The sequence below is a fragment of the Ranitomeya variabilis genome, chromosome 4 (genome assembly GCF_051348905.1).
Source record: "Ranitomeya variabilis isolate aRanVar5 chromosome 4, aRanVar5.hap1, whole genome shotgun sequence".
NCBI classification, from domain to species: Eukaryota; Metazoa; Chordata; class Amphibia; order Anura; family Dendrobatidae; genus Ranitomeya; species Ranitomeya variabilis.
The window spans coordinates 293,680,834-293,699,112 of NC_135235.1; the positions used below are offsets into that span (position 1 = coordinate 293,680,834).

Below are 18,279 nucleotides of genomic sequence, written 5' to 3' on the forward strand. Positions count from 1 at the left end.
ATGTGTAATTTTGCTCCACTTGGATTTTTTTTTTCCAGTAAATCATATAATCAAATGGATGGTGTCATTCAAAAGTGCATCTTGTTCTGACAAAAACAAGACCTTGCGTTGGCTATGTCGATATTAAAAAAAATACATAAATAAATAAAAAAAATAAAAAAGTTATGGCTCTTGGAAAAAGAAGAGGAAAAACAAAAGGGCAAATAAAATGGAAAATCGCCATGTTGGGAGGGGGTAGCCAAGTTTAGGAATTTTATTTTTTTTTTTCTTAAATGAACGTCCCGTAATTGGGGCTAAAAACTATTTTTAAGTTGGGTTTCAGCAATAATTTTGCCAGCCAATCGATATTACCTCTAAAAAAAAACCTCTCACACTTGGAGCAAAGTCTCAGAACACCGATATCTCTGTGTTGTAATGACTTAGTAGTAACGACGTCGATATTCCTCTGCGCTCGGCTGTGTGCGAGTCTTGCGCCGTTGGTTTCTGAGCTGCAGTGTGGAGATGAACTTCAAGGATTCCTGAGAAGGTGTAAGGAGATGGTATATTGGAGGTCGTCTCCATGATTTGGCGGCCGCTCCTCTGCTTGCATCTTTGTCATTGCGCTGCAGCTTTTTATGCAGAAGTGTGTATTGCGACACAAGGGTTGGCGATGATTGCAGAACCAGTGCGTGGCGCAGGGCTTCCCTTCTGCTTTCAGCGAGGTTCCAGTCAAATATTTCATCCCCTCCTCCGTACAGACCGAATGATCCTGTTTATTTTGCAGAACCATGTGTCCTAACGGGGAATCCCATACGGTCCAAATGTGAATCCATGCTAATGCCAGAGACACGGCCTGTCATTGCCCCTCCTCATCTGCTTCTCGTCTGCAATGAGGCATCGATATTTTTTGGGATGGTATTACACCAGGCAGTGACATTATCAATGATCTAACTCTGCCCTTATAATGTACCTTAGCTCCTTTTACAGCAGTACTGCCATCATGTGTGACGCTGTGCATGGTAAACCATGAGGGGGACGGCACAGGCCTCTGAGATGGAGGGCTGACGACCTGCCAAAATTACTGATTTTTGCCATTCCGGGTACAAATGAACGCACAAAGTGGGTGATTATGTTTCAAAAATGTGTCTTTTTGCAAAGTATATCACTTATCGATAATTGATTGACTGCTGGGGGTCAGAACAAATGTAACCAAGAATCCCGAACATGCTCACCTCCGTGGCAGATTCTTGGGATCATTTGGGGTCCCTCTGGTCGGACGCTCAGCGATCCTTGTTCTGTCAACAGGTGATAGCTTATATACTTGACACAGCCTCTTTATATGATCGCAGCATCCTGATCTCGCTTAATATATAATATGCAAATATCCTCTTCAGAGATGAAGAGCACAGGAGCTGTGGTGCCATCTTTTGGGGTAGAAATCCTAAAAGTCATTATCGACGCTTTAACAGGCTTTGCCACATGACTTGGGATAACAAGCCAAACCAAACACTCTGGTTGCAGACACATGTTTCAGGGTGTTTGCCCCTCATCAGGGTAAAGCAGATCATCTGATTTGGCTGGATGAGAGGCCTCTAACAGGCTCTAAAGGGTAACATCTCTCCTTGTGATGAGTGACATGCCAGTGTAAGGAGACGTATAGGCCAAGCAAGCCTATAGAACTAGCAGTCTAAAAGTCAGCTTCCTCTCTGGAGAGGATATTTGTATGGCCTTTAAGTCTCCTTACACTGTCTTGGCACTTTCTACATGGCGAAACATTCCTACTTGGACACCTTAATGGATAATGTGCAAAATAATCTGTAAAATCACTTTATTTACTTTACTTTAGTGCATGCTGGGAAGTGGGGTAAAGGATGTTCCTGGTCCTGTAGTGCTGTCAGAATGCTGAGAAAAGTCGCCCTGTCCAAAAATGGGGGAAGTTCCTGGACATATTAGACTGTATACATTTACCTTGTGAGGGATGAGAGCAATCTACAGGTTTTGTGTGACCGTACAGGTATCTGACAAAACAGTAAAAAGTTAGCCTCCAGTAAAATTGGTTACATAGCTGTCTATTGCCTCAGTCACCTGACTGGGTGGTACTGTTGTTTTTATTATTATTATGTTCGGCCTGACATTGCCTCCTCTGCTGCTGTGAAAACCTCCAGTGACTCATTATCATCATAGAGCATGGAGCTGAGGATGAGTCATGGGGAAAGTCAATATTTTGTAGGAATCCTGATGTCAGGTTTTTTTTTTAAATCCAGGTACGATCATGCCAAGATGTGCAGGTGTACAATGCAAAATCCCCCACAACCGACGCTGACCGCCATACTGGATGTGGGCCTGCACTTGGTACAAGATCCGGTGGTCTGTACCCGGCCAGCACACAGCCAGCTGCTATGTAACCTATAGATGTAGAAACGTTTCTGGGTATTTGTAGGATACAGTAGGGACTGGGAGCAGGGATTGTCGTGGATGTTCTGTCACTCATGGTCCCGTTTCAGCCCATTGATTAGTGCTGATCAGCTAGCAGTCGTTTACGCCTGAGGAATGCTGGTGAGAATTAATGCCGGTGACATCTCCTGTGCCCCATTATACGGTATTGGCGGTGACCTCTCATGCGCCCCATTATATGGTACTGGCGGTGACCTCTCCTGTGCCCCATTATACGGGACGGGGTGACCTCTCCTGCGCCCCATTATACGGTACTGGCGGTGACCTCTCCTGCGCCCCATTATACGGTACTGGCGGTGACCTCTCCTGTGCCCCGTTATACGGTACTGGCGGTGACCTCTCCTGTGCCCCGTTATACGGTACTGGCGGTGACCTCTCCTGCGCCCCATTATACGGTATTGGCGGTGACCTCTGATGCGCCCCATTGTACGGTATTGGCGGTGACCTCTGATGTGCCCCATTGTACGGTATTGGCTGTGACCTCTCCTGCTCCCCATTATACGGTATTGGCGGTGACCTCTCCTGCGCCCCATTATACAGTATTGGCGGTGACCTCTCCTGCTCCCGATTGTACAGTACTGGCTGTGACCTCTGATGCGCCCCATTGTACGGTATTGGCGGTGACCTCTGATGCGCCCCATTGTACGGTATTGGCTGTGACCTCTGATGCGCCCCATTGTACGGTATTGGCGGTGACCTCTGATGTGCCCCATTGTACGGTATTGGCTGTGACCTCTCCTGCTCCCCATTATACGGTATTGGCGGTGACCTCTCCTGCGCCCCATTATACAGTACTGGCGGTGACCTCTCCTGCTCCCGATTGTACAGTACTGGCTGTGACCTCTGATGCGCCCCATTGTACGGTATTGGCGGTGACCTCTGATGCGCCCCATTGTACGGTATTGGCTGTGACCTCTTTTGTGCCCCATTGTGTACGGTATTGGCGGTGACCTCTGATGCGCCCCATTGTACGGTATTGGCGGTGACCTCTGATGCGCCCCATTGTACGGTATTGGCGGTGACCTCTGATGCGCCCCATTGTACGGTACTGGCGGTGACCTCTCCTGCGCCCCATTATACGGTACTGGCGGTGACCTCTCCTGCGCCCCATTATACGGTACTGGCGGTGACCTCTCCTGCGCCCCATTATACGGTACTGGCGGTGACCTCTCCTGCGCCCCATTATACGGTACTGGCGGTGACCTCTCCTGCGCCCCATTATACGGTACTGGCGGTGATCTCTCCTGCGCCCCATTATACGGTACTGGCGGTGACCTCTCCTGTGCCCCATTATACGGTACTGGCGGTGACCTCTTCTGCGTCCCATTATACGGTACTGGCGGTGACCTCTCCTGCTCCCCATTATACGGTATTGGCGGTGACCTCTCCTGCGCCCCATTATACGGTATTGGCGGTGACCTCTCCTGCGCCCCATTATACGGTATTGGCGGTGACCTCTCCTGCTCCCGATTGTACAGTACTGGCGGTGACCTCTGATGCGCCCCATTATACGGTACTGGCGGTGACCTCTGATGCGCCCCATTATACGGTACTGGCGGTGACCTCTGATGCGCCCCATTGTACGGTATTGGCGGTGAGCTCTGATGCGCCCCATTGTACGGTATTGGCGGTGACCTCTGATGCGCCCCATTATACGGTACTGGCGGTGACCTCTCCTGCGCCCCATTATACGGTACTGGCGGTGACCTCTCCTGCGCCCCATTATACGGTACTGGCGGTGACCTCTCCTGCGCCCCATTATACGGTACTGGCGGTGACCTTTCCTGCGCCCCATTATACGGTACTGGCGGTGACCTCTCCTGCGCCCCATTATACGGTACTGGCGGTGACCTCTCCTGCGCCCCATTATACGGTATTGGCAGTGACCTCTCCTGCTCCCCATTATACGGTACTGGCAGTGACCTTTCCTGCTCCCCATTATACTGTATTGGCGGTGACCTCTCCTGCACCCCATTATATGGTATTGGCGGAAACCTCTCCTGCGCGCCATTATACATATGTCGGGGGGAGAGTTACCACAACCCAAGGCACATGCGATGGTCCCACTGATTTAGCGTGCTTTTCTCTTATGTGTTTGAGCAGCTTTAGCCGTGGAGCTGAATTAGTTATATAAATCTGTTACAGACCCCATGGAAGTATACGGAGCCACGGTATATCTATTGTAATTCCCTGATTTCATATGGAATCTGTACGGTGAAAACTTGTATTACATTAGATGCCTGTTATGAGGCCATAAGGGAATTCTTTGCCTCGTTACATGGACTATTTAAATTCATTAGTACTGGACCATAGGGGCAGTGTCCTGCTGTACATGTTCCATGTCAAATTGCAGGACCCCTTAAAGAGAGTCGGTCATTCCAAACTGATGATAAATGAAGCGCCTAATCTTGTAGGGGATATGGCTCCTTCACACTTTTAGTGTCTAGTTGCGGCCTTTGTTCTGCTGGTTAATCAAATATGCTGGTTAGGCTCCTCAGTGCACCCTAGGTGTGGCCAAGAGACTCCGCACACCTTCCTGCCCACTGTTTTTGCAGTCACCTCCCTCACTGGTGATTGACAGCACTGTCTGCGGGGAAAGCTAAGGCCATTACTGTCAATCACTGATGTGACATGCAAAACCATTGAGCAGAACGGTGCACTGAGCTTTTGGCCACACCAGGGGTGCACCGAGCATCCTAATCATCATGTCTTATTAAATGTCAGATTCTGCAGACCATAGGAAGCGATGAGACACTAAGGAGCGATTTTACAAGGCAGTGTGCTTCGCTTATACCGGCAGCAGGGTCTGACGGGCTCTTTTGGACCCTGACCCTATTCAGCCCAAGAACGTCCCCAAAATCCACAGAAAAGCCTCGTACGGGCGAATGTAGTGTAAGCCATGTGTCTATTCACTGGGTGACAGGAATAAGAAAATACCCAGGTATACCAGAAAAGCTGCAGAGTGATTCATCCTCCATGAGTGTACATAAGAATTGATGGCTGTGGGAGGGTGCAGAGCTGTAAATTCTTCTGGAAACCCCCCCTGGATGATAAGTTTCGCACGTCCATTGTGTAATCGAGGTTTATGGGAATTTTTTTCGGTGCAGTCACAATTGTACATTTATTTCTTCTAGTAATAATGAGATATATTCTACTCCTTGGAAAGGATCTGATCACAAGAAAAGGAGACTTTAGAAACCAATAGGAACCACTGCAGAATGTGTTGGATAAAGAGGGGCCCATGACACCAATGTGACTGGAGCATAGAGCTCGGACCTGAGCATAAAGCTCGGACCTGAGCATAAAGCTCGGACCTGAGCATAAAGCTCGGACCTGAGCATAAAGCTCGGACCTGAGCATAAAGCTCGGACCTGAGCATAAAGCTTGGACCTGCACATCTTTTCCCTCTCTCTGGTGGATGTAATGGCGGATGCGATCTCCGTGTTCTCTTAGATAACTGTTGTACATGAGGTTTCGCTTGCCGTGACGTCGCTTTGTCAGGTCACCTCTGCCCACACTGACGTGTCCCCCGTTGTTTTTTCAGCTGGCTGCCTTCCTGTCCAGATGGGTTTACATGAACGGCGCTACACATCGGTGCCATCACACACGAGGTGAGGTCTCTGCCTTCATTTCCACAATGTACCTGCCATGTATCATTAGTGACAGTCTGGCGCTTTGTGATCTTTGGCTCTCCAGGTCTTGTAACGCTCATACCTCCCAGTGTTTACTTAAAGGGGTATTTCCGTCTCCAGGCTCCTATCCCAATATGTAGTAGGTGTAATAATATTAGCAAATACCTCCAATTAGAAATGTAGTATAGTTCTTCTGATTAGCTATGTCACTTACCCAATGTGCAGGGCATTGCAGTAGCTTAGGTATCCATGGTTGTGACCACTACTATATTAACAGTTGTTAGTAGTCGTAACCGTGGATACATAAGCTACTGCAATGCCCCGTACATGGAGTAAGCTACATGGCTAATCAGAATAACTATATTACATTTCTAATTGGAGGTATTTGCTAATATTATTATTACACCTACTACATATTGGGATAATGTGTTAGAGATGGGAATACCCCTTTAATTCCTGGACTGTTGCTCTTTCTCCACCAGTCTCCGGAAATACACTGCAGCGTTTTTTCTATTTACCTCCACCTTTCCAATTACATCCAGTCATTGGCTGCTGATCGGCTGCAGCGGTCACAGAACACTGTTTATGTTGTGGGACTGGTGGGGACAGAGCTCGCAGTGGAGGAATAGAAACCTTTTGAGAAGTACTGTAAGTGTGCTTTTCTTATGCTGCATGTGGGGGATATTCATAAAAGGAAATAGTTAACAGTCCCTTGAAAATACAACACTGTTGTCAAAAGTTTCCTAAAAAACAGGGCAACAAATACTTTGGGGTAACTTTACACCACCTATCTAAAGATACTGCAAATGTATCATCCAGCAAGAGCCACTGATACATTTATTACTTAGAGGTATTCCTATCTCCAATGTCCTATCCCAATATGTAGTAGGTGTAATAATATTAGCAAATACCTCCACTTAGAAATGTAGTGTAGTTCTTCTGATTCACTATGTCTCTTTCCTCATGTGCAGGCAATGCAGGACCATTGTTACGACCACTAGCAACTAGCTAATATACTGTCTCTATATCAGTGGTCGTAACCATGGATACCTAAGGTCCTGCAATGCGTTCACATGAGGAAAGAGACAGGGCGAATCAGAAGAACTATACTACATTTCTAATTGGAGGTATTTGCTAATATTATTATTATTCCAACTACATATTGGGATAGGATCTTGGAGATGGGAATACCTCTTAAGGTACCGTCACACTAAGCGACGCTGCAGCGATACAGACAACGATGCCGATCGCTGCAGCATCGCTGTTTGGTCGCTGGAGAGCTGTCACACAGACCGCTCTCCAGCGACCAACGATGCCGAGGTCCCCGGGTAACCAGGGTAAACATCGGGTTGCTAAGCGCAGGGCCGCGCTTAGTAACCCGATGTTTACCCTGGTTACCAGCGTAAAATGTAAAAAAAACAAACACTACATACTTACATGCGTCCCCCGGCGTCCGCTTCCTGCACTGACTGAGCGCCGGCAGTAGCAGGGCACAGCGGTGACGTCACCGCTGTGCTGTGCTTTCATTTTCACTTTGCGGCGCTCAGTCAGTGTGGGAAGCGGACGCCGGGGGACGCATGTAAGTATGTGCTGTTTGTTTTTTTTACATTTTACGCTGGTAACCAGGGTAAACATCGGGTTACTAAGCGCGGCCCTGCGCTTAGTAACCCGATGTTTACCCTGGTTACCAGTGTAAAATATCGCTGGTATCGTTGCTTTTGCTGTCAAACACAACGATACACGGCGATCGGACGACCAAATAAAGTTCTGAACTTTATTCAGCGACCAGCGACATCACAGCAGGATCCTGATCGCTGCTGCGTGTCAAACTAAACGATATCGCTAGCCAGGACGCTGCAACGTCACGGATCGCTAGCGATATCGTTTAGTGTGACGGTACCTTTAGGTGTAAGGGTGTATTCACATTTTTGCTCAATTTTCGGTTCAGAAACTTTTCAAATACCACGAGCTTTGATTAGAGAGCTTCTGCTTCGATAACTTGGATAAAAAAAATCTCAAGGTGAACACACCCTAAGGCCATGTTCACACTTTGCGGTTTTTATCGCGGAACCGCCGCGATTTTGATGCTGCGGGTCCGCAGCAGTTTCCATAGCGTTTCCATTTACATGTATACCCTATGGAAACCGCAAACCGCTGTGCACATGCTGCGGGAAAAACCGCGCAGAAACGCAGCAGTTTACATTCCGCAGCATGTCACTTCTTTAGTGCAGAATCGCTGCGATTCTGCACACATAGGAATGCATTGAACCGCTTACTTCCCGCATGGGGCTGTGCCCACGTTGCGGGAAGTAAGCGGCTAATGTGCGGGTGGTACCCGGGGTGGAGGAGAGGAGACTCTCCTCCAGGCCCTGGGAACCATATTTGGGGTAAAAAAAAAAAGAATAAAAATAAAAAATCATGTTATACTCACCTCTCAGCGCTGCACGCAGCCGGCCGGTCAGAGTTGCTGTGCGAACAGGACCTGCGGTGACGTCGCGGTCACATGACCGTGACGTCGCGGTCACATGACCGTGACGTCACGAAGGGTCCTTCTCGCACATCATCTTTGGAACCGGACCGCCGCGTGCAGCGCCGAGGAGATCCGGACATCAGAGGGTGAGTATAACCAATTTTTATTATTTTTAACATTACTATTGATGCTGCATATTGCTGCATATGCAGCATCAATAGTATAGGCGAAAACCCGAGCGGAAACCGTGGAACAAACCGCGATAAATCTGCAGGGATAACCGCAGCGGTTTTGCCCTGCAGATTTATCAAATCCGCTGCGGGAGAACCCGCAGAGGGACGCCGCAAAGTGTGAACATGGCCTAAATCTGGTTTGTTTGAAGGCGGTGTAAGAAGTTTTCTGCTTTGGGCAAATCCCTTTTTAGTATGAGTCCTCTCCTAATAAGCTGATCTCGAGGTGATCAGCTGCAGCATGTGGGGGCAAATCTGTGAGTGCTTATTCTCCCTGCAGCGCCACCTTGTGGGGAACTGAGACATTACATAGGTCTCATGGATGTTACTGTAATGCCTCTATATGTGGGGTCCTCCAAGTGGTTCTCTATAGTCGACCTTCCCCTATGTCACCGGGGCGCAGTTTTTTTTTTTTGGTTTTTTTTTTGTAAACCCGAATCTCCTTGCTGCTTTCCTCCAGTGGATAGGACACAGACTTTTTTCCTTTGCATTAAATTTGCAGCTTCCCATCCTGTACGTCCCCGGGAGACATCGTCATCATGTCCCGTTGGAGCAATATACTACGTGACATGCATATTCTAGAATACCCGATGCATTAGAATCGGGCAACCATCTAGGTAATAAGAATATTCGGCAAGCGAGCCGCTTCTGGGCCACTTTACATAACAAAATGCAATTTTAATGAGGAATTGCAGTTAATAATGTAGATGGGTATTATGGTAATGCGGGAGGCTTGTTCTGTGGGAAAACGCTGAATATACCTGTGGGCAAGTACATGATATTATTCCTCGCTCGGCCCTCGGGACCCCCCAGGAGGGGTTTGCAAAATATTTCAGTTTAATTACTGTGAGCTGATAAATATCAAATTGCTTCTTTTTTTTTTTTTGGATTCCCGCCCTCGTTTTATCCCCCTGCAGCCAAGCATTGGCTCAAAAACATGATCTGGAGATCATTGAAATATTCGAAATACATAGACGCAGGAACAAGCGCTGTTTCTTTGTACTTAGTAGGGGCAGAAAGAGCAGGGTTTTTATTTAATATGGTTGAAGTATTAGCTCTGGATTTAGGCCAGTTTTTATGTGAGAGCCCTTGAATAGTCGTTAAAAAAAAAAAAAAAAAATTGAAAAAAAATTAACTGCTTTCTTCCAAAAAATTTGTGTCACACATGTCCTTTGTTTGTGTCTGGTTCTGTAGCTCAGCTCTGTATGATCTGGCCAGGTGAGAGCTCTCATGTATTTCCAAATCTAGACAACCTCCTTTAATTTTTGTGGCGTATGCACACCCCTCCCCTATGCAAACCCCTCCTGGTTCTCATGATCAGTGGTCAAAAATCAACCAGTCATATTTGTTTTAAAAAGACCCCTTCACGTGGGCTGATCGCCATCAAATGGACTTTTATAGTGGAAGCCGGCCCAGATATAAGCCGATCAAACAAGTTTTGATCCAATTTTTATGTTTCTGTATGGTGTCACATCCCCTCCTGCCAACCAGGGGATGTGCTACTGATAATGTTCCTTAAAGCAGCCCTAAACAATGTCCGGGGGCCCCCAGGGCCCGACCTCAATCTGAGCAGCTTTGAGCCATTTCTCCTATTGGGTCTGATTTGTAGGACTCTGCAGGTGTACAATGAGTAGGATCAATATTTTCTTTTTTTTGTGTGTTAAGCTAATCGTAAATGCAGAAAGGTCTCAAACATGAAAAGGTTAATACAGCCTGAAGAAGCTATTTGGGTACAATCGCTCATTGTAGTCAGATCACCTTGAAATTGCTGCAAAATGTTACTTTAAGGGCTCATTTCCACATGCCAGGCACACGTCCGTGTCTCGCATGTGGAAACCAAGCTGTGGAGCCGGCACTCCAGAGCGGAGCGTGCGGCCGCATAGGAACACATGGAGCTGCACAGCTCCGCTCCTGAGTGCCGGCGCCAGAGCTTGGTTTCCACATGCGAGATACGGACGAGTTTCTCGCAAGTGGAAAGGGGCCCTAAGGGTATGTGTCCACGTTCAGGATTGCATCAGGATTTGGTCAGGATTTTTCATCAGTATTTGTAAGCCAAAACCAGGAGTGGAACAATTAGAGGAAAAGTATAATAGAAACATATGCACCACTTTTGCATTTATCACCCACTCCTGGTTTTGGCTTACAAATACTGATGAAAAATCCTGACCAAATCCTGAACGTGGACACATACCCTAAGATGATCTAAATAATGTTTGATGTTGCAATACTTCTTTTCTCCTATGGAGGCACTGCAGAGAAATAAAACACCTGCTGCTAAACTGCTGATCAGAAGAACTTTCTTTCAGAAAGCCACAGAGCTCCTTAAGAAAAAAAAAATTAATGTAATCCCCCACCCTGGAGTTTTGAATGAAAAATTATGAAGGTGCTTTAGATTTCTTATGTTATTTATTTTTCTTTCAGATTAAGCATCGGTCATCCTTACATTTGGAAGTCTTAAGTTACGCTACCTAAACATTTTTCCTGATTCTTTTCCACCTGAAAGCACAGGATAAAAAAAAAAAAAAAGAAAAAAGTAAAAGGAAATATATAAATAAACTGAAACCCCCAAAATGACTTCCGAACTTGAGAGCAGCCTCACCTCTATGGACTGGCTTCCCCAGCTGACAGTGAGAGCTGCCATTCAGAATGCCGACTCCAACCAGAACACCCACGGATCCGGGATCTCCAAGAAGAGCGCCCTCATCGACCCCAACACAACACTGGACCAGGAGGAAGTACAGCAGCACAAGGACGGGAAGCCCCCCTATAGTTACGCCAGCCTCATTACTTTTGCTATCAATAGCTCACCCAAAAAGAAAATGACTTTGAGTGAGATTTACCAGTGGATCTGTGATAACTTCCCATATTACAAAGAGGCTGGAAGTGGCTGGAAGGTAAGCGATGGTCTTGCAGGACATGTACCGCTAATGTCGGACCTCTCGGCACCATTGTTTAGTCGTTACCTTCAATCAAATTTTGTCTGCCTGCAGTCGCCACTAGAGGGAGCTGCTCCCATACTGTAGAAGTACAGAATGGAAGTTCTGCATGTGATGGAAGCAATTACAGCTTTCTTAAAGGGCTTATCCAAACCAGGGAGGTAAAAAAAGAAAATGGACCCGACCGGCTCCTTCCCTGCCAGTCTACTGGGATCAATGTCAGGAGGTTGTCACCTGAGCGCTGCAGCTGATTGGTTGCGGTACTCGCATGACGCTCTATGTTGATCCCAGCAGGCCAGTGGAGGAGGACAGTATCGATGGGCAATGGGTAGTTACCTTAGAAGGTAGACCTTCCCAGTAATGTGTCCAGTGCTGGTGGTCTCAGGCTCCGCAGCTCCATTGCTCACAACACATTTTTGAAGCAGTGTTCTCTTGTAAAACAAAAAAAGTGAAATTCATAATTTATTGTGGATTTTTGTGTGTTTTTTTTTTTTTTTTTTAACCTTTTCGGCGCTTTCTGCTTTTTTGACATCACATCCTTGTCTTGTATAAAACCATACTTGGGTGTGTTGAGTTTGGAAAATGAGTTCCCATTCAAGTCTATGGAGAAGTATCCATCAAAAATGGATTAAATAATTCTGAAACAATTAACATTTATTTTATTTTATACTACTATATCATTATTATTTATGTAGAAAAATTGCAAATCTTGCAATTTTCTTATTGGCCACTAGGACTAATATTAGACTGCCACTTCCTGTTTGCCACTTTAGCCACAATAGACTGATCAAGAGGCTACTAAATTGTATTCAGTATGGTCATTGTGATGACAGGGTGAGGAGGAGGAGGTGAGCTGTGCCATCACTTGGTGAATGGTGGATCCTGTGTTACCTAATGTATATACAGGTGTTATGTCATTGTACAGGAGGAGGAGGAGGTGAGCTGTGACTTCACCTATTGTAAATGCTGGATCCTGTGTTATCTACTGTATATAGAGGTGTTATCAGTCTTTGTCACAGCTCACCTCCTCCTCCTGTACATCACTGAATATGAATGGTGGATCCTGTATTATATACTCTATACAGAGGTGTTATCAGTCATTGTACAGGAGGAAGTGAGCTGTGATATCACCTATTGTGAATGCTGGGTCGAGCTGGGGCCGTGAGGATGGATGTGGGGCAGTGAGGGCGGGTGACGCGCTGGGGCGGTGAGGGCGGGTGACGCGCTGGGGCGGTGAGGGCGTTTGACGCGGTGAGGACAGGATTTAGGATACACTACCCACCTCACACATTCCCTCACATATTTCCCAAAAAGGCCGGTGACGGTGTTATTCTCCATACAGACTATTTTGGATCCCATTATCACCTGACTAGCGGCAGCGCCTGTGACTGGGGACGGTGCATACCTGGGCTGACAAGACCCGACCTGCCGCCACTATAAAAATAGCTTCACATAGTGACTCTACAAATAGGCTGATCCCGTCATAGGGAGTCGTGTAGTGTTATTACCTATCCACAGGAAAGACCATAAGTTTCCTATAGCTGTGGACCCCCCCACCCTGAGAGCGGGGCTCCATACTCCCCCAGAAAGAAACAGTGATCTGCCATAGATTGCAGAGAACAGCACTCGGCTTTTTGACAATGAACAAAACAGATCTCTGCTCCCCGCTGTCGGGGGTCTCTGCGGCTCGCTTTCTGAGGTTTCTGCTCCCCGCTGTCGGAGGGGGGGATCTCTGCTCCCCGCTGTCGGAGGGTGTTTCTGCTCCCCGCTGTGGGGGGGGGGGGATCTCTGCTCCCCGCTGTCGGGGGGGATCTCTGAATAGAATCCTAGGACCCACCATCAGCAATGACTGCGGCTACATAATCCTTTTCTGGGTCCATTAGAGCCTAATCACTAATAGGTAAAGGGGTTGTTCCGAGTTTGGAAGTTATGGATAGGGAAGAACGTTCCGATTCCTCGAGGTCTGACCATGGGGACCCCCATCACTCCCTGAGAACAAGACCGCACATGTACACTTCCACTCCATTAATGGGAATGAAGAGCAGACGAGCGCAGCGCTCGGTTTTCTCCAGTGGTCCCTCGGCCTTTGTTCCTTTTGGGCAGGCCTGCTCTCGGGAGCGGTGGGTGTCCCAGCAGTTGGACCCCCAGCGATCCGGAATTGTCCCCTATCCTATGTATAGAGGGTAACTTTTTTAATCTTCCGTTCTGAGCCGAGCAGCCTCCTCTACGTCCTAATAGGGAATGGGCGTTCTCCATGTCATAATTCACAGTTATATGTAGATGATGGGAGTAGTAGTTTACGCAGAAGTAAGCCACATGATGGGGATACATTTTCTATCCCTTACAGTAATATAATGATTTTATAGACAGTGATCTGTATACATTTAATTACAGGCCGGGATTTATTGGGACCGTGAAGGAAATTGTGTAAAGTTTGCCAATAAAACTGCAGGGGTTTGATAGACAAAATAGGACAAAAATTAAGAATCTCGACAAGGAGGCTCCTTACTTTGGCACAGGAGTGCCGACCATAGGTGTATGTTCACACCTGGCTTTGTCGATGCATTTTTTTTTTTCTCCATGTAAATGAGATTTTAGAAATCTTTTTTTTTCCCTTCTTTTCCCACTAAAGAATGGATGGAAAAACTCTGCGAAATCTCCAAGTGTGAACAAGTCCTAATACTGAGCTGGAGGAGCACTGTGCTGCCCTGCAGTTTGTGAATGAGTCCTAAGGCTGGTGTAAAAAAAAAAAAAACCCCCTCCCCCACCCTAAATGCTATGAAAATCCAGCAGCTGGTTGTTCCTAGATTACTGTGTAGTTCCCAGCAGACGTCCTGACACCGGGAGATTTCCTCCAGAGAGAGAAAGTTTCCAGATGTGCAGCCCCAAGTCCTGCATCTCTGAGGGGCTGCCGACCCACCAGAAGGAATGTGCGAGAAATCGAATCCCCAAAACGAAGGCCTCCTGGGTCTGACGCAGCATGAAAAACGTACTGGGGTCTCTGCTAAAGGTACCTTCACACGAAGCGACACTGCAGCGATAGCGACAACGATGCCGATCGCTGCAGCGTTGCTGTTTGGTCGCTGGAGAGCTGTCACACAGACCGCTCTCCAGCGACCAACGATGCCGAGGTCCCCGGGTAACCAGGGTAAACATCGGGTTGCTAAGCGCAGGGCCGCGCTTAGTAACCCGATGTTTACCCTGGTTACCAGCGTAAAAGTAAAAATAACAAACAGTACATGCTCACCTGCGCGTCCCCCGGCGTCCGCTTCCTGCACTGACTGAGCGCCGGCCCTAACAGCAGAGCGGTGACGTCACCGCTGTGCTTTGCTTTCACTTACGGCCGGCGCTCAGTCAGAGCAGGAAGCGGACGGCAGGGGACGCGCAGGTGAGTATGTACTGTTTGTTTTTTTTACTTTTACGCTGGTAACCAGGGTAAACATCGGGTTACTAAGCGCGGCCCTGCGCTTAGTAACCCGATATTTACCCTGGTTACCAGCGTAAAACATCGCTGGTATCGTTGCTTTTGGTGTCAAACCTGACGATACACGCCGGTCTGACGACCAAATAAAGTTCTGAACTTTATTCAGCGACCAGCGATATCACAGCAGGATCCAGATCGCTGCTGCGTGTCAAACACAACGATATCGCTATCCAGGACACTGCAACGTCACGGATCGTTGTCGTTCTCGTTGTAAAGTCGTTTCGTGTGAAGGTACCTTAACCCTCTGCTTCACTCCGGGTGGTTCCTGATCACAACTGCTGTTAAGGAGGAAGCCCCCTCCCATATGGGAAGCATCATGGCATCCTGTGCAGAGCAATTACCATGTGGCCACATACACTTTCTAGTGGCACCCCATCTGTTACTCTGTTTACTCCATTTTCAGATGTCCCCTGGATTGGTTTAGTCTTCGAGCAGCCACATAATGTGTCGAAGCACTTGTGACCACCAACAATAAAGTAATACTAAAGGGGTTGTCCTACCAGTATTATAGGTACAGGTACTAAAAAGTCATCCATTTCCATTTATAGCGCCATTTGGTGTTCAGACTGTGTTACTTTGTGCATCTCCATCTGCTGGCGGACATGCATGCTAAATTTCTCTCCAAAATCTTAGTTTTACTCTTGAGTAGCCCTCCTTTATTCTCAGCTGCAGCCTATACAACCTGCGATTAGGGGAAAGACCAGAGCCAGTGCAGTTGCACAGCAAGAGGATTTACTGGTGAGCAAGCAAATACTATTCCTTTTCACTGCTCCAGACTCCAAGGTGCAATATGTCTAACCATTTAAAGCTGCCAGATGGGGAAGTAGACCGGAAATGTACTGCAGTCTATATTTCCTGTTGTCAGAGGGAGAAGGAGAGTGATTGGGAACTTGCTTGAATGAAAATGTACAGCTGTCAGAGGGAAAAAGACCCTGACTGGAAGCTTACTAGACACTTTATTTATCCTTGCCAGAATCTAGCTCATAAAAAATGTCCCAAAAGGCACTGCTCAGTCAGGTTCCTTCTCCCTCTGCACCATGCTTGCAGATACCAGAGGGGGAAGGAGCCTGACTGACCAATTACCGTAATTGCCTTTTGGTACTTTTTTATTAACTAGATTTTTTGAATAACCCTTTTAATTGATGAGATGGTCCATTTTATCTAAATATTTTACTAAAATTACTAGGCTAATATAAAGCCTGCAGTATTTCGTCTATGGAACGTCTTCCACAAGTCCCTTTTAATATTTTAGGACAAGAAAATTAAAATGTGGAGTAGAAATCATTGGCCCAAAAAAATGTTTTTTTTTCTCTCATTTTTGCTGGATTCTGTAAATTTTCGGTTCCATTTTCTTTCGTCGTTCATTTAAGTTTCTGATTTTAGAGGATTTTTTGCATTTTTGAAGGCGCTTCTGTCGATCCTCACAACAGACATAAGAAGAATTCCTGGGATTTTACGGCCTTTGATGTTGCGCACAGGTCTGATGTCTGCTTCTTCTTCTGCCGTATTATGACCATTATGGTGTAAGCGAAGAAATAAAATGATTGTGCCGAACAGTTTCTGTTCTGGAAGGAATTTCAGACTAAGATATTACTCGGGCGTGTACAACATCTTTTGCCGTGGGAGGCATTTATGGAACGGCCATGGGTCAGACCTGATGGACTCACTCTAATAGACACTGACCCGAAACGCGTCTCTGAGATCCAACTTTTAGGCTCTTGGAGATTTGTGGCATGGGGTGTAATAATGTGATTATTGCGCTATTTTGGCACATTGGCAAGTCTTATTCTAATCCACCAGTCTCGTGAGCTAAGAGCCCCATAGACCGAGGGGTAAGGTATAGATCATAGCTTGCTTGGCAAAAGAAGGCCTAGGGCAGAAGAGACCTGGTCTACAAGAAGCCTAGTTTGCACTTCTTCTTGGGTAATGACAAATTTTCCCATCAGTCATGATACACTCGAGACCCGTCCGTCCTTCCAGGTGTCTTCATGGACTTCGTAAAGAGGAGGAAAGCGAAATATGTCTTCAGTGGCTGCATCCAGGGAATAGATGGTAAAGTTGGCCATGCTTGGGTGGTTTTCTGCCATGCTTGGGCTAGTGGTGGTCCAAAGAATTGGAAATCTCTGTAATCTGTGACAATCCCCTATGCACTACAGGGGGGACATATTTTAAAGAGCGCCCATTCACATAGATGAATTTTTGGCAAAACAGATAAATATTGAAATTGTATGGGGGTGTCCTGACTCTCGCCAACACGCCAAGTGTTGAGAAAAAGAAAGATGAGGCATGTTGGACTTGGATATGCCCAGTCAGAAGATAAGCCACAATGGTGATTTGTTTTCAAGCTTGAGTTTGAGTTATTACTTAGCATTTTACCGTATTTGTCATTTTTTTTTACGTAGTCTCCTCTCTGGCTTCATCTGGTGCTTGAGTGTTTCTCCCAGACTGATACCCGAGCTGTGACGTCTACAGACGGCGTCTTCCCCGTCGCCCATTACGAAGTGTTAGGTTACGGTATTTTCGGCGTATCCTCTGCACCCGGGGACAATGCAGACGGAGGCTGGGGATGTGAGATAAAGCACATGGCCGTCGCAGGGAGCACCTGTCTGCTTTACGAGGCACATCTTTTAATAACCATCGAGTCACGACAGCTGCGCTCTGGCAAGTGGATTTTTATAATGGGAGCGCAGCCTCGTTTTATAGACGGGTGCGCGTAACATGGCAGCTGAAGTGCAGTGAGATGTGGTCCATGCTGATGCCCTCGGCACGGACGTGATCCCCTGAGCGTGGCGGCGGTGTGACACTCGACCTTCAGCTCTTGTCTATTGAGTTCACGTCTGTCCATTCATTCTCGGCCGTCTCCTCCGGTTGCAATTGTTGCCTACGCCGGTCATAAATCTCAGTATAGTTAGTTCCTGGCACTGATGAATGCAATTATCACTTATGCGTGACTTGGCAAACAGAGCTCTTTGCTTTTCCGCTGTTGCCAGGGTATCATGGCAGATATCGTCTTTTGACAGGGGGGGGACTAGAAGCAGAGGAGGCAGATCCGCAATGCTTTTCTGTGCCGTGACTCCGCAGCAGCCACGTGCTT

The 18,279-nt window shown here is 47.0% G+C and overlaps 1 protein-coding gene across 1 annotated transcript in view; it reads left to right on the top strand.

Annotated features, from left to right (window-relative positions):
• FOXJ3 (forkhead box J3) overlaps positions 1-18,279 on the top strand; it is a 57,177-nt gene that overhangs the window by 18,430 nt on the left and 20,468 nt on the right. Inside the window, exons 2-3 of the mRNA XM_077250226.1 lie at positions 5,978-6,044; positions 11,187-11,659. Of these exons, the coding sequence (XP_077106341.1) occupies positions 11,336-11,659 (324 nt within the window). The 5' untranslated portion in view covers positions 5,978-6,044; positions 11,187-11,335. The remainder of the gene's footprint in view (positions 1-5,977; positions 6,045-11,186; positions 11,660-18,279) is intronic.